This window comes from Thamnophis sirtalis, unplaced genomic scaffold (genome assembly GCF_051295495.1).
Source record: "Thamnophis sirtalis isolate CommonGarterSnake01/CBP01778 unplaced genomic scaffold, rThaSir2_p1.2 scaffold_5, whole genome shotgun sequence".
In the NCBI taxonomy this organism is placed as follows: domain Eukaryota; kingdom Metazoa; phylum Chordata; class Lepidosauria; order Squamata; family Natricidae; genus Thamnophis; species Thamnophis sirtalis.
In genome coordinates this window covers 114,237,377-114,261,805 of record NW_028261385.1, presented here as the reverse complement: position 1 = coordinate 114,261,805, position 24,429 = coordinate 114,237,377, and the positions used below count along the sequence as shown (strand labels likewise).

The following is a 24,429-nucleotide window of genomic DNA, read 5'->3' as shown; positions in this document are numbered from 1 at the left end:
GACTTATGGACCCCTTGAGGTTCCAGACGGAGCTTGGGGTTATTCCTGATACTCTCGCCCACAGTTCGGCGGAGACTCTGGTTGCTGCCTGGCACTCGGCAGCATCAGAGTCTCTTGACCGGATTGCGCCACTACGGCCCCTCCGGGTCGGCGGATCCCGGAGGCCTCCTTGGTTCACCGAGGAGCTCCAGGAGATGAAGCGCCGGAGGAGACGCCTAGAGCACTTGTGGAGGTTCGATAGGTCCGAATCGAACCGAGCACTTTTGACAGCATGCACCAAGGAATATATCAGGGCATTAAGAACAACTAAAAGAACACATATTGCCACCTTGGTTGCGTCCGCCGAGTCCCGCCCAGCCGCCCTGTTTAGGATAACCCGCTCCCTCCTAAATAGGAGGGAGGCAGGGGACCCCTTACAGGGTAAGGCTGAGGAGTATGTCCAGTTCTTGGCGGACAAAGTTGCTCGGTTTCGGTCGGACTTGGACTCCACCCCTGCAGATCCAGCCGAGACACAGGGGGATAACTTGGCAGACCATCTCTGGGTTGAGTTTCAGGATGTTGCCTCTGGGGATGTGGACAAGGCTATGCGAGCTGTGAGCGCCTCCACCTGTATACTGGACCCGTGTCCCTCCTGGCTGGTTGCCAACAGCAGTGAGGTGACACGAGGCTGGATCCATGCGGTCGTCACCGCCTCCCTTCGGGAGGGGCACTTCCCCGCCGCACTTAAAGCGGCGGTGGTGAGACCCCTCCTGAAGAAACCATCCTTGGATCCAGCCGTTCTTAATAACTACCGTCCAGTCTCCAACCTTCCCTTCGTTGGGAAGGTTGTTGAGAAGGTGGTGGCCTTCCAGCTTCAGCGTACCTTGGAGGAAGCTAGTTACCTTGACCCCTTCCAGTCTGGCTTCAGGCCCGGTTACAGCACAGAAACCGCTTTGGTTGCATTGACCAATGATCTCTGGAGAGCCAGAGATGGAGGCCATGCGTCCATCCTGGTTCTCCTTGACCTCTCAGCGGTGACCTCTCGACCATGGTATCCTTCTGCGACGACTGCGGGAGGTGGGAGTGGGAGGCACTGTTTTACAGTGGTTCTCCTCCTACCTCTCGGACAGGTCGCAGTCGGTGTTGGTGGGGGGGCAGAGATTGTCCCCGAGGCCCCTTACTTATGGGGTGCCGCAGGGTTCGGTCTTATCCCCCCTACTATTTAACATATACATGAAACCGCTGGGCGAGATCATTCGGAGGCATGGGATAAAATACCATCAATACGCGGACGACACACAGTTGTATCTGTCCGCCCCGTGCCAACTCAATGAAGCGGTGGACGTGATGAACCGGGGTCTTGAGGCCGTTAAGAACTGGATGAGGGCTAACAAACTGGTACTCAACCCAGACAAGACCGAGTGGCCGTTGTGTTTCCCTCCCAATAATTTGGCCAGCGTTCCATCACTCAGGCTGGGGGGTCAAAATTTACACCCCTCAGATAGGGTCCGCAACTTGGGAGTCCTCCTGGACCCACAGCTGACTTTTGACCATCATTTGTCAGCTGTGACCAGGGGGGCATTTGCCCAGGTTCGCCTGGTACGCCAGTTGCGGCCCTATCTGAATCGGGAGGCCCTCACAACAGTCACTCGAGCCCTTGTGATCTCTAGGCTGGAATACTGCAATGTGCTCTACATGGGGCTGCCCTTGAAGAGCATCCGGCGACTTCAGCTAGTCCAGAATGCGGCTGCGCGAGTGATCGTGGGCGCACCACGGTTCGCCCACATAACACCGATCCTCCGTGAGCTGCGCTGGCTACCTGTTGATCTCCGGGTGCGCTTCAAGGTGCTACTTACCATTCATAAAGCCCTCCATGGTAGTGGATCTGACTAGTTGAGAGACCGCCTTCTGCCAATTACCTGCCTCCGTCCCATCAGATCGCATAGAGTAGGCCTCCTTCGAATTCCATCCGCCAGTCAGTGCCAACTGGCGACTACGCGGAGGAGAGCCTTCTCAGTAGCAGCTCCGACGCTTTGGAACGATCTCCCCGTGGAGATTCGTACCCTCACCACCGTCCAGACCTTCCGCACAGCCCTTAAGATCTGGCTATCCCGTCAGGCCTGGGGATAAGACCCTAATCTCGCCCCACCCGAATGCTGAATGAATGTTGTGTTTTATTGTTTTATTTTATTATATTTCACATTTTCTTTTCGTGTTTTGTCTTGCACTCCCTTCCTACAAATTGTAAGCCGCCCTGAGTCCCCTCAGGGAAAAGGGCGGCCTATAAATATCAAATAAATGAAAATGAAAATGAAATGAAACTTCTCAGGCTGATCCCCCTTCTCCCTTGCCTTCCATCTACAGTGAGAGATCTGTTTTGGGGGAGGAAGGTGAAATTTTGGATCTAGAGTTATTGGATGATGAAAGTCTGATCCAGGATAAAGTTGCCTTCTCGGGCCTCTTCAGGCGGCCTTATTTAAATCCCTACTTTATAAGGTCAAGGCCACATCCAATTTGGGGGGAGCAACCACCCAGGCTAGCACTGAAGTGGGCCTCAACCTCGCGGAACGCTTGTTCGCCGAACAAGTGCAAGATCAGGAGGCTATTCCATCGTCTAAATTGTTTTTGGATGTGATCTCGCCCCCTAGCAATGGTGACAGGAAGCTTTATGCTTCCACACTGGAATTAGACACCATCTTGCAGTTTCCCACAATCGATCCTCCGATAGCGGCCTTGGCTTCCCCAGCTTTCATTCCATCTGAGATCTCGGAGGGCTTGAAGGCTGAGGGCCGCAAAGCAGAGCTAGTTATTCGCAAAACGCACCAGATGTTTGCCTGAGCATTGCATGCTGCTACGGCGGCCTCTTTCTTCAATAGAACTTCTTTAATCTGGTTAAGATAGCTACAGGAGAGGTTAGCTCCAGAGGATTTGGGCCTTCATCAGGATGTCATCAAACTGGTTGCAGCCTTAGAATTTTCCTCTGATGTCACACTCAATATGGCCAAGTTTTCATCCCAAGCTGTGGCATCCAATATAGCATCTCATCACCCCTTATGGCTACGCCATTGGCAGCCGGATGTACGCTCTAAATGGCACCTTGCTTCCACCACCTTCAAGGGCAGTTCCCTCTTTGGAGCAGTACTAGACCCTATATTGATTGAGATGAGGGATAAGCAAAAGGTGCTTCCTTCGACCGCTAGGCGCATGGATCGGAGGCAACAGGTGTATCCTCAAAGGCAGCCCTTTTGTGTTGGGGATTCGGGGTACTCCCCCTTCCCTATACCCCTCTATCTAATAGATCCTTTTCTCAGTCTCAGGACAGGTTTCAGGACAGAGCCAATACTAGGGACAGAGGTAGAAACCAGCACCAACAGCAGGCCCAGGCCCGGTGGACTTTTTGTGGTGCCAACAACCGGTCCTTTCGTAGGTACCGGTGACTTGCTCGAGGTTGGCCCTATTGGCAGGCGCTTGACTACCTTCGCCCACCAAAGGGAAGCCACAACCTCCAATTCCTGGGCTCTTCAGACAGTGAGGCTGGGCCTCACTCTGGAATTCCTGGCCATTCCCCCGAGACATTTCATCAGATGCCCGGTGCCCAGGTGCCAGGTAAAACGGCACCTGATGGAAATAGAACTTCATTTCCATCAAAACCATAGAACAGGTGCCAAGAGGGCAGGAGGGTCTAGGATTTTACTCCATACGCTTCCTAGTCCCCAAGAACTTGGGAGGATGGCAGGCCATCCTAGACTTGAAACGGCTCAACTTCTATCTAAAGTACCAAAAATTCAAAAGATCGCCAAGGTGATCTCCTCACCTCCATCAACATCAAGGAGGCATACCTACATGTGCCGATACATCAACCCATCGAGAGTTTCTGCGCTTCCATTTTGCAGGGCATCATTTCCAGTACCGTGCCCTTTCATTCGCCCCACGAACCTTTACCAAATTGCTAGCAGTAATCGCAGCCTCACTGAGGTCAGTTCCCACAAGGGTCAATTGTTATCTAACGACATCTTGGTCTTCTCAGCTTCCCGGGACCAGGCTTGTCGCGACCTACAGCTGACGATCGACACCTTGCAAGATCACGGCTTTGTACTGAACTTCCCAAAGAGCCACCTGCACCTGACCACGTCTCTTGTGCATTTCGGGACACTCATCAATTTGGAAACATGTGTTGTGTCCCTCTCTCTTGAGAAAGACAACAGAGTTTGTGGTCCCTGGTGAGTCAAGTGCTCAATCAGAGGTCACCTTCCCTCGTAGTATTGTCCCAACTTCTAGGGAAGATGATATCTTGCATAGACATTGTCCCTTGGGCGAGGTTCCACGTGTGACCACTCCAGTGATTTCTCCTCCCCTTTCAAAGAGCTTATACCAGTCAGTCTCAGACCAGGACTCGCTTACCGACCAAGGTGTCCCTGTCGCTCCATTGATGGATGTTGGCCTGCATCCTCAAGGGATGTCTTTTTAAGGAACTGGAGCGGGATCATAGTTACAACAGATGTGAGCCAATTTGGGTGGTGAGCCCACACCCTGGATCGAGTGGCACAAGGTCGCTGGACCTTCCGGGAGCTGAGGAACAGCATCAATTGGCTGGAGCTACGAGCTATCCGCCTAGCCCTCTGCGAGTTTCGAGACCTGGTGATGTCCAACCATGTGTTGATACTCACCGACAATGTGGCCTCCAAGGTGCATGTCAAGCGCAGGGGGGCATGAGATCCAAATCTGTGATGATGAAAGCAGAATGTCTGCACCACTGGGCAGAAAACCATTTGTTGTCAGTCCGAGCAGAACATATATCGGGCACTGTAAATGTCCAAGCAGATTGGTTGAGAAAGGCCATGGTGGATAAGGCGGAGTGGCGCTTGCACACAGCCCTATTTCAAGAGCTTTCCCGATGCTTCGGTCAACCGCAGGTGGATCTGTTTGCTCAGCCCGACAACACACACATGCGATTCTACACCAGGTTTCAGGTACCAGGGGTGGAAGTCACCGTCGCCTTTCTCAGCCGTTGGCCAGAGGGCTTCCTTTATGCCTTCCCGCCCCTACCAATTGTACCACTGGTTATCCAGAAGGTTCTAGCAGAACGCGGGGAGCTACTACTGGTCGCCCTGATGTGGCCATGACGTCCCTGGTATGCCGACCTTGTCCATCTGTCAATCTTGTGCCCATGGAGAATTCCAGACAACTGGATATCCCTCTTGCAAGGAGCCCTCATTCATCTGAATCCACAGCCATTACAGCTAGCCGTGTGGCACTTGAGCGGGCAATTCTGAGTCAGCAACATTTCTCTGACAAAGTCATCTCCAGGATCCAAAAGGCTCGGCACCCGTCAACAATCCGCGTCTATGAGGCTACCTGGTGTGCCTTCTGCAGATGGTGTCGAGTTACAGGTGTAGATTCATCCGAGGCAACCATACTGCAGGTATTAGTCTTCACACAGATGGGCATGGACAAGGGGCTAACACCTAACACCCTCCGCCACCAAATTGCGTCTCTGTCTACCGTGATTGGTGGTGGGCAGGGCCACCCCCTATCACAACACCCAGGGGTGTGGGCTTTCCTGAAGGGTGCATCGAACCTTAGTCTGCCCATCGTCCATCACTACCCCACCTGGGACCTTTCCCTGGTGCTCAAGGCCCTCATGGCTGCTCCATTCGAGCCTATTCGGATCATCCGAGCGAGGTCGTATTACATTTGGACCCAACGTTGCTTCCAAAAGTCAACTCGTGGTTCCACAGGTCACAAGAGATCACTCTCCCGGATTTCTGCCCACATCCGTCTCACCCCCGGGAACGGCGTTGGCATCACCTCGATGTCCGTCATTCACTTCGCTGCTATATGCGACACACTGCATTGTTCAGAAGGACGGAGGCCTTATTCGTGTCTTTTCAACCAGCCACCATGGGCCAGAAGGCATTGTCTCATACTATTGGCCGCTGGTTGAAGGTGTGTATTGCCCTTGCCTACGACTGTCAGTCCTGATCGGTTCCCAGTCACATCACTCCCCATTCTACCAGAAGTGCTGCCACAACGGCGGCCTCAGTGCAGGACATATGCAGGGCGGCGACCTGGTCATCGCCGTCGCCCTTTATCCATCATTACAAAGTGGACATTTATGCCTTGGCTGAGGAGTCTTTTGGACGGCGCATGCTGCAAAGGGTGGTTTCTTTGGCTACGACACCAGACCAGCCTCGCTCCCGTCCCTGAAGTTTATTGCTTTGGCATGTCCCATGCTTGGATTCCCCAAGCAGCGCACAGGAGAACGACCATTGACTTACCTGAATGGTCCTTCTATATGCGCTGCAAGGGGAATCCAAATCTGCCCTCAGCTTCAGCTGTTCTGGGCCTGAACTTACCTTTCTCCGATTACATCCTGACTTACCTTGACTTCTAGACTTCTTTTTGCATCTCTCAAACCAGCTGAACCTTTGTGCAAAACTGAACCAGTCCAGTCAGAGGAGGCGTAGCTATCAATTTGCATAACTCAGTCTCTAGGCTAATGGATAAAGTTAATCCATGCTTGGATTCCCCTCGCAGCGCACATAGAAGGACTGTTCAGGTAAGTCAATGGTCGTTTTCATTATTTTATATTGACTTCATTATTGTGTCTTCTGATTGTTCAATCAAATCCTTATATCTATCCATATCTGTTTTTATTTGCAGGTCAGGGAAAACATGGCCTGCAAATATCAATTTCATCAATCATGAAATTGATTCTGGTCTAAAGACTACTTTAAAATAATCATTGTAAATTTGTTCACACGTTTTATTTAGATGGATGTGATGTCTTTTGGCTTACTGTGGTGTGAGTTGGTGTTATGTGAGGATCAGATCACTGATTCCCAGCACCTTGAATTAAAAATAATTAGTCCAGCTATTGCTTTTACTTAGCATATTAACATAGCTATCCAGCTGTCATTAATAATGTATATATTTTAAAATAAATATTTAGATAGTGAAATAAACATTTCAATATTTTGTGGCAGTTTTAAATTTAAATGCATAATTCTGTATGAATTTCAAGGTCAAGTATCCCAATGTTTTTGTAACTTCTTTTAATGTACCTGTGCTTCCATTATGAATAAAAAAGAAAGTGAGTTTTTTCCCCATCTTTATCTCAACAGAGAAGTGCAACAGTTTCGTCCTTCTGTTCGAAACTCCCCTGAAGTTAGATTTGCAGTTCAAGCTTTTGCTGCATTAAATAGCAATAATTTTGTCAAGTTTTTCAAACTTGTTCAAACAGCATCTTATCTGAATGCATGCTTACTTCATTGTTATTTCAATCAGGTAAGAAATAACAGCCATATTAATATTTATAATATTATTCAGTACAAAGGTTTTTTAATATTATATTACATTACATAGCAGTCAACTTCTGTATTCTTATAACAGACTATTTAAATTTCCCTTGCATCTTGATGGATCAATGTGCCTTTTGCAAAATAGATAAAATCCTGATAATCCTGATAATAGTAATGATTTCCCACAGTTTTTTAAGCTGATGGGTTTTATTACAGACCTAAGCAAGGCAGTAGACCAAGTATTTCCATTGGTGGACAATGATTGACTTTGTTTTTAAAAGTAGTCTTTTCCGCTGATACCATTCCATGGTTGGTGTTTTCCAAGGACATGGTTAGTGCAACTGTAGACATGGTTTTATGAATTAAGACTGAACTATTCTTTAAAATATCAAATCAAGAAACCTACAAGCATATAACAAGCAGTGAAGACATGAATACTTTTCAATGTATTGTTGAGCTTCCAGGATTCATAGCATTGTAGATATACTTTAGAACCAGTAATATAGATTTTTTTATCTGTTGCATAAACTAAAGGAAACCTTTATTGTTAAAGATGATGATCTTAATATTTGTACAGTTTTAATTTTCCCCCAAAAGATCCAGGCTGTGACCTATGGCCAATACAACTCCCAAACCCATTGTAGCTGTGCATGAAGCACTCAACTCCCCCCCCCAAATACTCATATTTGACAGAGACCATAACATATGTTTACTGTGTTTTCCCGAAAATAAGACAAGGTCTTATTTCCTTTTGACCCCCGGAATAAGGACTTGGTCTTATTTTCGGGGAGGTCTTATTATTTTGAGGTTCAGGAGGCAGCGAGCATGGTCACCTAATGGCTGCTGCTGTGTTGCATTATTTTCGGGGAGGGCTTATTTTTAGGGAAACGGTAATATCAGGATTATATAATAGAATGTTATAAATTAATGAAGATATTAATATCTCTTAAAATATTTTTCAGATTCGTAAAGATGCTCTAAAGTGTCTCAATTTTGCTTATACTGTAAACTATCAGAGATCCACTATCTTTCCACTGGAGAATATAGTTCGCATGCTACTGTTTAGAAACCTTGAAGAAGCAACTGACTTTATAAATTATTATGGCTTGGTGGTGTCTGATGGGTAAGCGGTTGTTTTGAGTAACAGGATGGGGAGTTTAAATGGGGTTATCATGTGGGTTAATATCTGTCACAATTCCATTAGTAATGGCCAGGCTCCATTATGGTTATGAATCAAGGATTTCCAAAGACTGATTAAAATTATTGATTTAGTTTTATGCATTATGTGGTATCTGATACAAAAACTTGTTCTAGTTTAATTTTAATATTGGATTGGCCAAATGTTCCCCTTGCATAATAAAATATTAGTGTCCTCCTTTCATTTTAACATCTGCCTGAATAGACCATGATTGAAGATCCCAGATGTTGAAACTGTTTGAACTGGTCTTTGACAGATGATTGGACAATACAATAGTAAAAATGTTGTGATAAACCTGACATATGACAGAATCTGCAGGTTTATTTATTTATTTGATGTATATAACTACAATCAAGTGCCAAGTCACTAGGCCCTACATTTTTATTGGAAAGCTTTTGCCACAGATGTATTTTTAACTAATTAAAATAGCTCTACAAAGCCAAAAAGCTGTTTTTTAAATTGTTCATATACATAATTTCTACAAATACAATGTACTTAATATATTATATTTGGAGAGTGCAAGTGTTTATGTCGGTATTTTTGTGTTTTTAAATGGGATTCATATTAATTCATTGCTCCAAATGTCATATCAAAGGAGAAATAAATTAAAACATTATTATGATTTTTTGTAGATGTGTTTTGAAAAAACCCCTTGTGAAATAGTTCATTATAATCTTGAAATCACCTAATAATATGTTCTGTACTTCCCCATCACAGTTTTGTGGAGTTGAATCGGTCTGCCTTTTTGGAACCAGAAAGCTTGCCCAAGCCAAAAAAATCACTGTTTGTTGGGCAGAAGCTCACTCTGTCTATTGGAGAAATTGTCAGTGGGGGACCTCTACAGCACATGACTCCTCATGTACCTTTGTGCAGTTTTAATGCTCAGAACAAGTACACAGGAGAGAATTCAGTAGTGGATTCAACCAGCAATCTTCAGAAAGTCAATGTTGATATAATAGGTAAGAAGCTACAGTCACAAAATAACAATAGGAAATATGATTGTTTTCTAGAATCTAATGTAAAAAATATACTGACTGTCATAGTTTGCATTTACTATAGATATTTCATCACTCTGAAACTTTAATATTAAATACAACAAAGTCTTATTAGAGTGATTATTTTTTATGTTTTTGCAGTTTATCTGATTGAAATGATGTATTCTTTATTTGTAGAAAGCAAGCTGAGCTAATATAGAAAGAGGTCCCAAGCTCTTGCATGGTGTTTTTTTCATCAAGGTTATAATAATTTGTATGGAATTGCTGCTAACTCATCTTAAGGAAGGTCCAATGTTTTTCTTAGTTCAATGCTTTGACTCTATCCTATCCTTTGATAGAATGCAGGTTTAGAAGTATAATATATAATTATCACATTTTTAATGTTAAAGTGTTTCACATACTAATAATCTCTCAGTGATAAATTATTATCATTATGTACTATAGAACCAATAGACAGGTAGAATGTTTAAGGTCATCTAAAAGTATTCTTAGCAAAAGAAAATTTCAGATAGAAATCTTTGATCAATGATTTAAGTTATGAATTATTAACAAGATGAGAAAAAGATGAGAACAAGATGGACAGTGATACACTTTCTAATCTGTTGTTGCATTAGATCAAATATTTGCCTTTTTGAAATAATTGTTTTTGGAGAAGAAGATGCTACTACTAAAATTACTCGCAGATGAATTTAAAAGAGAATGCAGTCTTTTAAATAACAAACAGAACAGTCTTATGTATTCTGGAAGAAAGATTGTTTTCTACTGCATTAAATGTGGTTTGTTTTTTCTTCCAATACTCCATAATGACTTTAATAAATTAGCATAAATTGTATGCACTAAATCTGATGAAAGTAACTAAAACTGCCAATAAATATTAAAATATATTATCTCTGAATAGCATGACAAAAAATAAGTACACCCCATATCAAGTTTTTTTAAACATGTAGACATATCAATAATTTCATTCAAACAATGCATAAAGGTAATGTAATTGAACAAAATTATAAAAATGACTTTTCAGTCATTTATGCAACAGAAAAATCAACAGATATGCTTGCATGAAAAAAGTAAGTACACCCCTGGATTGAATATCTGGAATTATCTCAGAAACAATCTTGAGTAGCCATATCTTGTAACTTTATATTAGTCATTTACACTAATTGGGAAGAATTTTTACATATTCCTACATGCAAAATTTTTGTGGTTTCACAGACAATTGCAAATCACCCTTTACAACATTTCAGCGGGATTTAGATTTGGCCATTGAATTAGCCATTCCAGAGAATTCCATATTTTTTTTCAACTATTCCTTGTGGATATGTTGGAATGTTGGGGAATCGTTGTCATGTTGCGAGGTCCATTTTCTATTGAGTTTTATTCCGATAGATTGGTCTCACATTATCCTCAAGCACTCTCTGGTACAACAAAGAATTCATAGTGTGTTTCCCAAGCCCTGTTGCAGCACAGTATACCCAAATAATAATATTTCTGCCACCATGGCATCAGGTAAAATTCTGTCTTTGGTTTTCACCATTCTATAGGCAAATACTGTGTCTTTGCCTCATCTGTCCAAAACATGTTGTTCTGGATGTCTTGACCTTTGCTTAGGTATTCATGAACTTGCTGGGATGTCCTGGCCTTAATAGCTTTCTTCTCTTATAGATGATTGTGTGGACGGTGGGATGATTGATATCCGATTGCTGGGCGATCAGTCCAGAGTCATAGTTATCTGTAAATGTTTTTGTGACTACCTCAAAGAGCTAAGGATGATTATATCACTCATGTCAAAAACAATGAGCAAATCAAACTTAACATCCTCCCAGATACTGTTTAACGATATTCTAAGTATTTTCAGTTGTTCTGGTGCACTGGATTCTAATTTATAGGTATTTGAGGTAGTAATAAATGTAGGAGGGGTACTTACTTTTCCACATGCAAATTTGCATTTATGTTTCTGGCAATTATATAATGGCTGACAATGGACTACTAGAGATTAACAATTGCTTCACTCAATGGCTGAGCGTCTGATCCTAATTGTGGTTGTAGGTCAAGGACTGTCTATAAAAGGACATATTTGTTATATCCCCTTTATCAATATTGCTAAAATGATCAAATATCTGTATTTTGAAATAATTTGAAGCTGTCAAAAATTCAGTGGGATATAGTCACTTTAACATATGAATGTTCTTTGATTTAGATAATTAAACATAAAAGCTTAATGTGAAAATAATTCATTCCAAATCTTGAGTATTAATTCATCTGGCTGGGTATTCTCTGTTATAATAGACAGTGTCTCTTTGACAAGCAGAAATATTTTACAGTTCAGGTTTCTGAGGTAATTCCCCTGAAATCTCTGAAAATAAACATTGAATTTGAACCTTTGCATTTAACCATACCTTTACTCTTGTTTTCAGAAACCAACCCCGAAACGTCCGCCCTGGCTTGAAAAAATATTTTTAAAAATTATGAAAATATTGTTTCTTGTGCTTAATAGCTTGATATTTTACTGCCTGTTTTTGCCTACAGAACCAAGAATGGGAGAGGAAAATGTAAAAATGGAAGCACTTCAATCTCAATCTTCATTTTTACTTGGACCATTCCCATCCTCATTGGTGCCTTCCTCTGCAGAGTCCGTCTTCCAGCCCATCTCACAACCGTTGTCTCCCACACCAAAGCATCAGCCTGAATATAGTGATATGGTAAGAAGCATCTGACATTTCTTAAATTATCACACCTTTTGAAAAATAATAATTTTATTTCTCTATTTTTGTTTTAATGTAACAATTCTTGATATAAGAGACATAGTTAGAAAAACTTGAAGGTAGACTGTGATGTAAAAATAATACTAATGATTGAGAAAACGGTCTTTTTGGCCTCAAAATGGAGCATACAGTACCATCCCTCAGAATATGCAGCATCTCCTGGCACTTGTACTTTCTTCCTCCTACAGAACTTTGCCATTAGCCCTTTCTATTCTTCCCAGTGAATAGATGTGAGGAAAGCTTCTGCATTCAGCTGAAAGATTTTATATTACTTGATTCTGATCCCTGCCTTAGGGGTCTGGGTTTGATAGGGATAACAAATGGAAGGGTAATTCCAGCTGTTTGTTTACTTGCATCCTATCTTCATATATTTTTTTTGCAAATAAGGCAGCAAACATCCAATACATCTTCCTCCTGTTTTCACCAGAACAACAAGCCTGTGAAGTGGGTTGGGCTGAGAAACAGTGACCGGCCCAAAGTCACTCAGCTGATTTTCATGGTTAAGGTGGCACTTGAATTCATCGCTTCTCAGTTTCTAGCTTGGTGCTTTAACCACTAGATCAAGCTGGCTCTGAAACCAGGATAAGTTTTCTCTGCAGAATACTTGGAAGGCAAAACAGTCTCCCTGCTCTTAAAAAATGTGTTTCCATAAGCAGAGCCCTGCATTCTGTTTTAACCTTCTTTTCATTTTTTTCCACTTTCCCTTTCTTTAATTCAGAAAGTTTCATTACAGTTTTTCCTATAGAAATTGGCAAACTTTCTGGGCTTTTACACCACCCTGAGAAGAGACTGGGTACTGGTATTGTGTTGTAATATTGCCTTACATTCTCTATTTCATCAAATATTTGAGTTTTAATATTTTGCTACCATGTTCTGTACTATTTTATTTGTCTTGGTTTTACAAATATGTGCTAAAATAGTGTTGAATGAAGGCTAATTGTTACTCTTGGTTCTTAATGTCAGGACGTTTTAGAAATAGCTAAAGACCTTATGTGTGAGGTACTAGAAGAAGAATGCAAAGAAATCAGCAGTGCAGGAGCAGACTATGTACAAACAGCAATATGGTATGTATAGATATTATTGTTTTTAATGATATTTTGGTAACAGGTATTGGTGTTTGCTCATTTGTCATTGTAGACATATCCTGAATACTATAATAAGTTAGTGCAACTTTCTCTAATGTGGACATGCTCCAAACGTGTGCATTATAACTTCCCAAATTATGTCACTAGGCTTTTACTAAAAATTCTAGCAGATGAACATGCTCAGGTTGGAGAAGATTCGGATAAGACATTGATCAAGGGTTGATACTGGATAACTAGCTCTATATTTAGAGAAAATGTGAGACATGCCACTCTTTTGGTCTGATGCTTTATCATTATTTTTATTTAAAATTTAAACTATTATTTGAAGTATACTAATTTGAACATCCAGGAAAATTTAAGTTTCAACTTTTATAAATAATTCATACCAGTACTGGATCAGTATCTCTTTGATTAAAGAAAAGCCTAGAGGTATCAGAAGGTAGTATCTTTCAATTGAAATCTTTTCTGTTACTCTTGAGCCTTTTGGCATTAAAACTAACATCTGTTCTCTTTCTTCATAGGAGTTTTTGTTCTCACTTCTTCATCTTCCAAATCTTCTTGGCTAGATGTGAATGAGAGAAGTTTTTTTAAAACTTTTAGCTAGATAGGAAGGGCTTATTGCTTTAAAATTTTAAGAAGGCCTTTTTGTGTCACTCATCTCTCAGATAACCAGTCTTCTTTAAACAGGGTTTCTATATTATCCGTAGGGCTTTTGCAACTTCAGCACAACTCTTCCCATACTTGTCTGTTCAAGAAAAGGAAGCTAAAGGAAGCTATAATTTTATGGGTTTTATAGTATTATGGTTTTATTGTCCGTAAGAGCCTTCCAAAGTTGTGGTTTAATTTGGAAGCCATACATATCTGTTAAATATTTTCTATAATAGATTTACTTAGATGAACACAAATCACCTATAGGACTGTGTAAAATATTTCTCTGCATAGAAAAGCATTTTTGACACCATCTGTAACCTCTTTATGTCAAGAAAAATAAATTAAATTAATACTGATTTCCCTTTATAACCAGCCAGATGACAAGATGATGCAGCATTTTGTTTGGCTGGAAAAAAAATTGTAGCTTAAATGCAATAGTATATTTATTTATTTTTCTTATATAGCCATATACATAACTCTGGGAGGCTTACAATAAAATAGATAAAAAACAAATTATATAAGAACATGCATGGTATGTCCTGTTTCTATTTTCATAGCAAAAGAAGTCTGTTATCCTCATTTTAGCCTCGTAAGGATAACTGACCATATTTTCATTCATATTTTTCATTAGCCATTTTTCTTTACAAATTTCATACTATATTCTTAGTTCTTGGGGTGTATGTGTTGAAGATCATATTTTATATATAGGAACATTATTTCTCAGATTGGACCTCAAACTTTTAGACTTTGATTTTTCCTGTGTGGCAGAATGAGGGTTCATGAGACATTCATCTTTCCATCTTCCCAGGCTGAGCTGAATGTTTTTGTATGCTGCAGTTATATTTACTTGTGCTGTGATTAGTTGGCCTGTATCAGATACTGTCCTGTTTTTTCTTATACAGCAGATATAAAATCTGATTAAAATAATGTTTTTACTCCTGTTTTCCTTCCCTAGCATTTTGAAGTTAAATTCCTCTTTTAAAATGTTCCTGAGGTCATATCAAATTTTCTTTTGAATTTGAAAAATGTTGCTTGTCATGTTGACTGTTATGTTCAGATCTTGTCTTTGTTTTTTATTTTTAATTCAAATGAATCAAAAGGGGAAAAACATCACAATACATCATGTGATTGCAACATAATACTTTGAGTTTGACACCCCTGGTTTTGTAGATAGATAGAAGAAAAGTGTATGCAGTTTTGTGTCTTTAACAAGAGAACTCACTTCAAGGACACTAGTCTTAAATTTTCCCAATAAGGCATAAACACCAATATATGAATACATAGCAGTGGTGGGTTCAAATTTTTTTAATTACCAGTTCTGTGGGCGTGGCATGACAGTCATGTGACCGGATGGGAGTGCCTGGATGGGCGTGGTCATGTGACTGTGGGCATGGCCAGATTGATGTCACTCGCATGGAGGGGCACCTCGCCTGGCTTCGTGGTTTGGCGGTTATATGACTGGGTAGGAGTGGCTTGGTGGTCATGTGACCGGGTGGGAGTGGCTTGGCCTCATTTTGCATGTTATGGTGAGAGAAGAAGCTTTTTCAAAGTCATCTTCCCCTTGATACTAGCCAATAAGATGAGATTTTGCTGTCAGAAGACTGCCTGATATACATTTCCAAATATTGTTTATCATCATTCTCTTGGTAAGACCGAGTGGAGAGATTTATAAAGAATAACAGAGTTGGAAGGGACCTTGGAGGTTTTCTAGTCCAATCCCTGCTGAAGCATGAGATGAGACCCTGTACTATTATGGACAATTTCTTCTTAAAAACCTCCAGTAACGGTATAACCATAATTTCTGAAGGCATCTCATTTTGCTAATTGTTCTGCCTTATTTCTAGGATGGATCTGTTTGATAGGTTTCCATCTCACAGATCTGCCTCACAGTTACTTTCAGTTGAGCCAAGCACCTCTTATTCTATACATTTTTTCTTGCCTGTGTAAAATCTTACTTCACTCTCCATTAAATTGCATTTTTGGTGCCTTATTGCAATATTCCAAAATTCTCATAGATCCTTCACAAAGAACCAGTTCTAATTTAACTGGAATACAAAACAATCTTTCTGATCTGGAATTCCCTGACTCACCGCCCGTCCCCGCTCCTCAACACTTCTCAATGTTTTCTTATTCTTTCCTTTCTGCTATGTACAGAAATGTGCTTCTCTTTTACTGCTCATTTTCAAATTAACCCTCCCCTGATGCCTACTCCTGAATTTCATTCAGGTAAACCCCAAAAAAACACACTTCTTTCCTAAGTTGTCAAAATGAAAAGTGCTCCAAAGGGAATTACTCAGGACGGTGACATTAGCAATTCATAAATATAATTATGAATTATGGGGACTTAACAAACTAATTAAGCAATGAATTGCCCACTTGGGCAAGGGGTAGGGAAGCAGCAAAGGTCAGGGGTGACCAAAACTGGCAGTCGAGCAAATCAACTTACAAATACTGATCCTGATGGCAAGCTCCAGCCAGCAGCAGTGGCAGGAGGAGAGGGCTGTGGTGACAGGAATGGCAAAGCCGCTGGCCTGAAGCCACCAGCCTGGTAAGCTTGCCACCTCCCGCCCCTGCTGCAACAGCGGCAGTTTTGGGAGATGCTGGCCAGCAGGGGGAGGGGTGCTGCCTGACCCGGCAAGCTTTGTAGTCACACGGCTGCGAAGCTTGCCGGGATGCCCCCTACATCCCCACCATAGCTGCAATGGCAGCCACTTCGGGAGATGCTGGCTAGCGGGGAGGGAGGGGTAGGCTACCACAAATGTTTACCTGTGTGTAGGCAGGAGGAGGCAGTTCTGTGGATGCATGTGGCGAAGGCGAGGCAGGGCGAGGTTCTGAGCCAGTTCAGGGGTGTGGCCAGCCAGTGCCACTATGGTTCGGCAATGCAGGCCAAATTACCACTACTGGTTCACCTAACCCAGTGCAAACCTGTAGGAACCCACCTCTGATACATAGCTATAATAAAAGTAGCATATGTTTAAAACTACAGATAGTTTTTGATTTATGATCATTTGTTCAGCAATTGTTCAAAGTTGCAACTGTGCTGAATGAAAGGGGTTTCCAACATTTGAGTTATCGCAGCATCCTGGCGATCACATGATTGCAATGTGGGTGCTTAGTGCCCACTCATAATTACTATGTGGCAGCATTCCATAGTCAAATGATCACAATTTCTTATTCCATGCTGTCTTTCCATGAGCAACGTAAGTGGGGAAATTAGCAGAAAGTTGGAAGTTGCAGTCACACAAGGTCCTTGCTGAACAACTCAGTCCCACTTGCCATCGTAATCCAAGGATGGTTCACCGACAAATGCGCGATAGACATATGCGTGCTGACAAAATTGCGCCGTCAAAATCGCTAATTGATTTTCGACAAAATCATGCCGACAAATGCGCAATGACAAAATTGCATCATCAACAAACTATAGACAGCCCAGTGAGTGTGCTGGGCCTTTAACATAGTGGGCCGTGTATACGTACGTTATAACCCTAACCCTAACCCTAAAAAAATTTCGATTTTATTGTGCTTGTTATCGTGCTTTTGTCGGCGTGATTTTGACGTCACGAATTTGTGGGTGCAATTTTGACGTCACGTTTTAATCGGCACTAGTTTGTCGACGTGCATATGTCTATCGCGCAATTGTCGGGTCACGCCCAAGGACTACTGTATCTTTATTATAGCTTAGAGTTTCATGTACCTACTGTATTTTTTGGAATATAAGATGCACCGGAGTATGAGATGCACCAAGATTTTGAAGAGGCAAATTAAAAAAAAAAGTTTTTGTACTCTGCAGATCTCCCCAAACGGCCCGTTTTTCATGAAAACGGCCCTATTATTTATCAAAATTAGCCTTTAGGGGGCTTATAGAGTGCTGCTGAGGGTGGGAGGGGGGGAATGGCCTGTTTTTCACTCATTTCTTCCCTCCCGCAGCCCCCAGGAGCACTCTAGAAGTCTTCTAAAGGCTATGCACGGCCATTTTGGTGAAGGGGGCGGGTTTTGGGGAGGCAAAAAATGCTGTATTGTGTATAAGACACACCCAGATTTTCACCCTATTTTTTGAGGGGAAAAAGTGTGTCTTGTACTCCGAAAAATACGGTATGTTGGTATAAAACCAAAATGAATAGGTTGCTCTACTCACAATCTCAATTTTCAGAATTGCACTTGCAGCAAAAACCAGGCAAAGACTTACAAACACATGTGCACAGGGTAAAGGCCTCTATTTGCTAGAGTCAGTCACCATACATCATTCACAATCCCCTCTCCTCTGAATCAAGGCCATTGATTTAGGGTTTTGGGCTGGTTTCTTAGGCAAAAACCAGGAGACTATTCGTTCTAGTCCTGCCTTGGGTATCTCTTAGCCCAAATCACCTCACACGGTCAATGTGGGGCAAATAAGAGAAGTATCGTTCTAGTCCTGCCTTGGGTATCTCTTAGCCCAAGTCACCTCACAGGGTCAATGTGGGGCAAATAGGAAAAGTATTTTTGTTTTCCCAAAAATACAACCTGTCCTGAAACTAAAGCCTTGCCGCATTTTTCACGTGGGCAAAAATATGAGCCCACCCCCGAAAATAAACCCCTGTAGAACACCCCTGCCTCCAGCCAGACAGAGCACCGCTCACTGACATAGCGGTATCCTGAAGGTGCCAAGCCGCAGGAACCGGGGGGGGGGGAGAAAGGCGCTCACATTGCTTGCCACCTTCGGGATACCGCTAGGTTGGGGGAGTGGCGTTCTGCCTGACCAGAGGGGGCAGTTGCCCAGCTCTCCCTGCAGCAGCCGCCCTGCCGCACTCCAAGCATAACGTCTTCTCTCTGTAAGAGAGTCTTCCGGACAGAAAGTCTTCCAGCAGCCAGCCCACAACCATAGAGCGCACTCCTAGAGCGGCCGCTGCTGGAAGACTCAACCGAATTTGGGAGTTTGGAACCAGAGAAGACGTTATGCTCGGAGCATGGCAGCGACGGCGGTTGCTGCAGGGAGAGCTGAGCCCGGACATGTTGAGGCTAGGAGGCATGCCTGCTGGGGGTGGAACAGGCGCTCGCGCAACCCCCGTCTCCAGCCCGGCAGAGCTGCATGCACTGACCTAGGGGGTATCCCTAATGTGCCAAGCCGTGGGAGCTGGGGAGCGGGCAGAATGCCACGTGGCTTGGCACCTTAGGGATACCCCCTGGGTCTGTGAATGGCGCACTGCCTGGCTGGAGAGGGGGTTTGCCGGGTGGTTGCTCATGAGCTTGGTCACCTCATGGCTGCTTCGCCCCTGAGGCTGTGCCCGGCTCTTTGGGAGCCAGTTTGCAAGGGAGCAGCCACCCAGCAACCCCAAAACAATAAGCCCTCCCCTATAATAAGCCCAAGGCCATATTTTGTAAGTAAAAAGAAAATAAGACCCTGTCGTATTTTCGGGGAAACAAGGTAGGTATGTTCATCATCTTGAATTATTTGTTTTAAAAAATAATAAAGCTGGGATAAAAAATTAATAATCAAATTCCATCTAAATCAGAAGACAATCTTATATAGTTTAGGGGAATGTATTTTGCATGCCTCTCTTAGGAATTACCTATCTCAAATTTCTTACTAAGTAAGTATATTGCTGGGAGCATGTATAACAAAAATTCTCGAGTCTACTTTTCATCATAAAGAAATCTGAAGCCTCATAAGCAGTCCAGCAAGCAAATTAGTCAAACAGATAATGGACCTACAATAGGTATATCAAGCTCTGTTGAAGCCATTAAGGGTTGGGGGGGTATTCATTATAATTCAGTCTCTACAATCACAGTAGTTCCAGCTTTACTGGAAAAGATAACATAAGGCAGGGTGTCAAACTCGTGACCTGCAGGCTGATGCGTCACATGCTGGCCACGACCCACGGTTTAGCAAACTAGGGAAAAGTCGCTATACATCATGTGATGACAACTTGATGCGAGTTTGACACCATTGTCATAAGGGAATTGGCATACTCAAGATTTCTCAGGCCAATGAACTTAGGCCCACCAAACCAATAGTTTCTCATTCACTCTGCTAGGGAAATAAGATTTACAGTATGTATTATTTAGAAGCAAATATCTCATAAAACGTACAGCTTTTTAAAAGTTGTACTTGTTTTTTGCAAGATGAAAAGAAGTAAGTGAACAAGAAAAGATGGAAGCAAAATGAATTTATGGATATTTGAATGGGATGAGGAGAGACCAGAGAAGCGTAGGAAGGCAGAGAAAACAGGGAAGGTTGGGAAGGTTGAAGGAATAGCAAGTGGAGCAGTGTAATATTGGGGCAGAGCAGGAGGAGAAATCAGCATTGGGTAAAGCTGAGATTTTTGGGATGGAGTGGCAGGTAAGGATGAGAGGGCATTGCCATGAAACATAGATGTTTCAGTGCTGGGTATTTCTACTTATGTGAGCAATAGTACTAGGGGATTCTTCTGGTAAACCAATACTACCTAAAATATTTGGGTTCTTTAAGCTCATATTTTAAGTAACTTTTATTTTGGTGATGAAACTTTTATTTTAATATTGATGTGTTAATACATGTAAACTGGTTGTGCAAGTGAATAAGAAACACCTGTCTTGAGCTCGTGAATTTCTAGAAAATTTAGAAATGCGCAGCTAGTTCTTTCAATTAAGGCTTCACAATGAATTTTATTTCTTTTATAGGGTCTCTGACGCTACTATAAATGAACTAGTTACAGAAGCAATGTCTGGAATTTTGAGGCAGATTGCATCTGTTGTAATAAATGAAGAAAGGGAAAGATTTGAAGAAGAAAAACGTCAGGCTGAAAAAGAGAAGTAACTTTTATTTAACATTTGTTCTGACACAGTTTAAAGTTTCAGTGTGTACAAATTGCAGTACTACAGTATATTGCAGTATTGTGTTCTCTGAGCCAATCAGATGTGATGATAAAGGGAGAGATTCATTTAATTAGACATGCAAAGATACATAACAATGACTGTTGGGGGACTACCTATATAGTTAGGTTTGCCTGAATCTGTCACAGTAACCATTCACCATGCACTTTGTTAATTATTCATTTGGCTATTGTATACATATGTAGATCAGTTAATATGTAGAACCCCTTCATACTCTGAGGAATCTGGCTGCTAATGGTAAGAGTAGATTGCATGCTCTCATGTTCCGTCTTATATATTTCTCAATTGTGTGAGAATTATTTAAACATCACTAGTGTAGAGCAATAGATTGCACACAGATGGTTTCTTGATCCAACTCAAGACAGACAGACAGACAGACAGACAGACAGACAATACAACATAACCAAAGTTTGTAACTTAAATAGAACAAACTTAGTATTGTATCTTAGTAATGTTTCTATAAGTTATACTTAATACTTTATTTATAAGGCAGCTATTTTTTATTGGGAAACTTTGTTATTAAGGTGAAATTTTATTAACATATAATGATTGGAATTCATTCCATCATCATCTTAGACAAAAAAGGGAAAAAGAAGAGAGAATACAAATGGTAAGCAAATCACTGGGTGCAGAACTGATGGAAGAAGTAATAAAGCAAGAAATACAAGAAATTTCAGTTAAGGAACTAAAGTACGTGAGTTGTAGAACCATGTTCTTTGCTGACTGTTATGCCTTTATCATTAGTTTTATTATACTTGTTCTTAGGATAAATAACACTTATTTTTGCTGTCTTTCTGCCATTTTATAATTTGTCATTCTTCTTACTGTGGATGTTTCTAATACTCTGGCTCCAGTAATGAAATGTATATCTGTTTTCAAGCAGCTAGTTGCACTTTTATTTCTTTTCTCAGAACTGTGTATTGTGTTCTATGCATCTTAGGCTATTTATCTCCAACTGAGCATCTAAGTAAATACATTTCTTTTTTCTTTTTAGGACTTTCCCTGTTTTTAATAACATAATGATTTAGGCTTTTAAATAAAAGATAGCTATTACTATAACCACTTATAAGAAACTGAGAATTTTCTCAACCTTGATTTCAACAGTTTCCCCTTGCAAAGTTGTTCAGAAGCAGGGATGCATTGGGAACTGTGGAGGAGAAAGAGATATTTTCTGAGTTGTTTTCTTCTCACACAGTCATTGTTTATAAACCGGAATATTTTTCATAATGCAGCAATAATAAATAATTTCTTTTTATTTTACAAATGATAATTTAGTTCAACTTATCTAAGTCCATTTCTTAATTCAGTTTGTTCAGGCTTGTTTCTTCAATTTTGCAGAACTAGAAACATGATACTTTATATGCAGTGATCAATAATTTCCATTTAAACTATACAGCAGTTCTTATCAACAGTGTTATTTAATTTATTTGACATAACTTTTGCTTTTAAACAGTTATTGAATTGCTCTTTGAAATGAAATATTCTAATCATCTGTCGTATGACAGAACACCAGAAGTGCTATAATCTATCTTGAAATATCTGTTAAATTAATTTATTATATCTTAGGTGTGCTGTGGAGATAGATCAAAAGGCACGCATCATCCGGTGTTCACAGGAAATCTGTGCTGAAATGATGGATGCATTTTTGGAGAATGAAATTTTCCAAAATTCTAAGGAGACCCTGCAAGAACTTCAGTGCTTTTGCAAATACTTACAAAGGTATGTCAAGTGTATTAAAGTTGGCTGTTAAGAAGTTTAATTTTTCTCTTACTTATATCACATTTCTTCCACTAGAAAGCTTAGGATAAGATGTGTAAAATCTTTTCATTATTCTTGCAATTTTATTTTACAAGACATAACTACATGACAAAACTTGTCTCTTAAGTTTTAAATCATGGAAGTACTTCCCTTGCAAATTCTCCTGTGATCTCTAATTGTCATTTATAGTTTATATATCGTAATGTGTTTGCCTGGTCTGCTCTGAATTTATAGTTGCAATGCTGGTAAAGTTAGCTACTCTTACTTTTGCCTAACAAGTCCATCCAAGATAAACTTTTAAATGGGATTTGGGACTAAATCCAAAGATGAAACTTTATATGCAGTCTGGTTGGAGAGAAAAAAGCTTGGCCATTCATTCATTCATTCATTCTCTCTCTATAGCTGTCCATCTCATGCAGGTGGCTCTTTAAGGTGACTAACCTAGGAAGGCAACAAGAAAGACACATAACGGGGGCTAGCTGCCAGCACAAATGGCTGCTTGAATGGAGAGTTCTGTGAAGAGCAACTGGGTCTGGTATCTGGAGAGGTTTCTTGAAAGACTTTTGTAAACCGATGATTTCCTGTAGGGAAATCTGAAGAGAAGGTTGGTTTGGCAGGGCCATAGGACGGCAGTTCATGGTCTGCGCTTGAAATTTCCTTCATAACCTCGGGCGTGGAAGAGAGCGATCTGTAAAGACCGTCCCAGTGTGCTGATAGCAATTCAAAGTAAGCGAGGATTTATTACAGAGCAGGAGTCACGAGTGGCTTATCAGATTCCTGATCTTGGTGGAAGATATTTTTACTCCAAAAACAGCTCAAGAGACTAAGGGGCTCAAAGAAGGAGTGGGGTGGTTTTTCCCCCCTCTTCTATCCCCCCCTTTATAACAGCAATAGTACGCTGAGCGAAGACTGGAGACTTTTTTCTTTTCTTCTCTGAACTGTCTGAGGAGCCGAATCTAAACAATTAGTTAACACAACAAAGGAATCTAAACAATTAGTTAACACAACAAAGTCCGTCTGTAAATAACTCCGATAACATGGATACCTTCAGAGGGAAATGAGTTAACTATTGAAGGCCTGAAGAAGAAAAAAGCTTACTCGTGGCATTTGTATCTTGTTAGTCTGTATCTGGTTAACTTGTGGAAGAGTGATATCTACTGGCGAAATCTGGAATCCCTCCTCCCCCCATGGTATACCTTAAGAGAAAACAGAACTTTTGGTGACTATACCCCTTGGATAACAAGAGACCTGACTATTCGAGAACATTGATGTTAATCTTTGAACATTATTAAAAGAAACGATTGGAGAGAGAGAAAGAAGATTTACCGGACCAAGGGGACTCAGAATATTTATATAATCACTTAATTCAGCAGGGTCATATGTAAGGTTGAACTTAAAGGTTAGGAATTAATGTTATAAGACTACTATCAAAGGAACATATTGTTATTGTCATTGGTTTATTATTAAGATTATTAATTCCACCATTTTTGACATTATTGGCATTAGTATTGATTAATTAAGGAGATGGTTTGATTACAATATAATCAGTAATTATAAGGAATTCACTCTTAGAATTTACTCTTAGGTTAATAGAATAGATTGATAGAAATATAGAAATATAGGAATACTATAAGTATGATACATGAGAGGAAGTCTCTCTCATTCTCTTTCTATCCTATGATAACTGTTTTCATATAATATACGAATCCATTGATCATACTACCCCTTAATACCCCTTAAAATTGATTATTGAGTAGAGGAAGAGAGAAAAGGAGAGGGAAAGGAAGGAGAGGGAAGGAAGGAAGAAATAAAGAAGAAAGAAAGAAAGACTGGAGGAAGTTACGAGTGAGA

At 41.2% G+C, this 24,429-nt stretch overlaps 1 protein-coding gene across 1 annotated transcript in view; it reads left to right on the top strand.

Annotated features, from left to right (window-relative positions):
• LOC106552207 (germinal-center associated nuclear protein) overlaps positions 1-24,429 on the top strand; it is an 86,292-nt gene that overhangs the window by 32,560 nt on the left and 29,303 nt on the right. The window contains exons 10-17 of the mRNA XM_087716631.1: positions 7,104-7,266; positions 8,243-8,403; positions 9,196-9,437; positions 12,000-12,172; positions 13,199-13,299; positions 20,608-20,739; positions 21,397-21,510; positions 22,387-22,539. Of these exons, the coding sequence (XP_087572757.1) occupies positions 7,104-7,266; positions 8,243-8,403; positions 9,196-9,437; positions 12,000-12,172; positions 13,199-13,299; positions 20,608-20,739; positions 21,397-21,510; positions 22,387-22,539 (1,239 nt within the window). The remainder of the gene's footprint in view (positions 1-7,103; positions 7,267-8,242; positions 8,404-9,195; positions 9,438-11,999; positions 12,173-13,198; positions 13,300-20,607; positions 20,740-21,396; positions 21,511-22,386; positions 22,540-24,429) is intronic.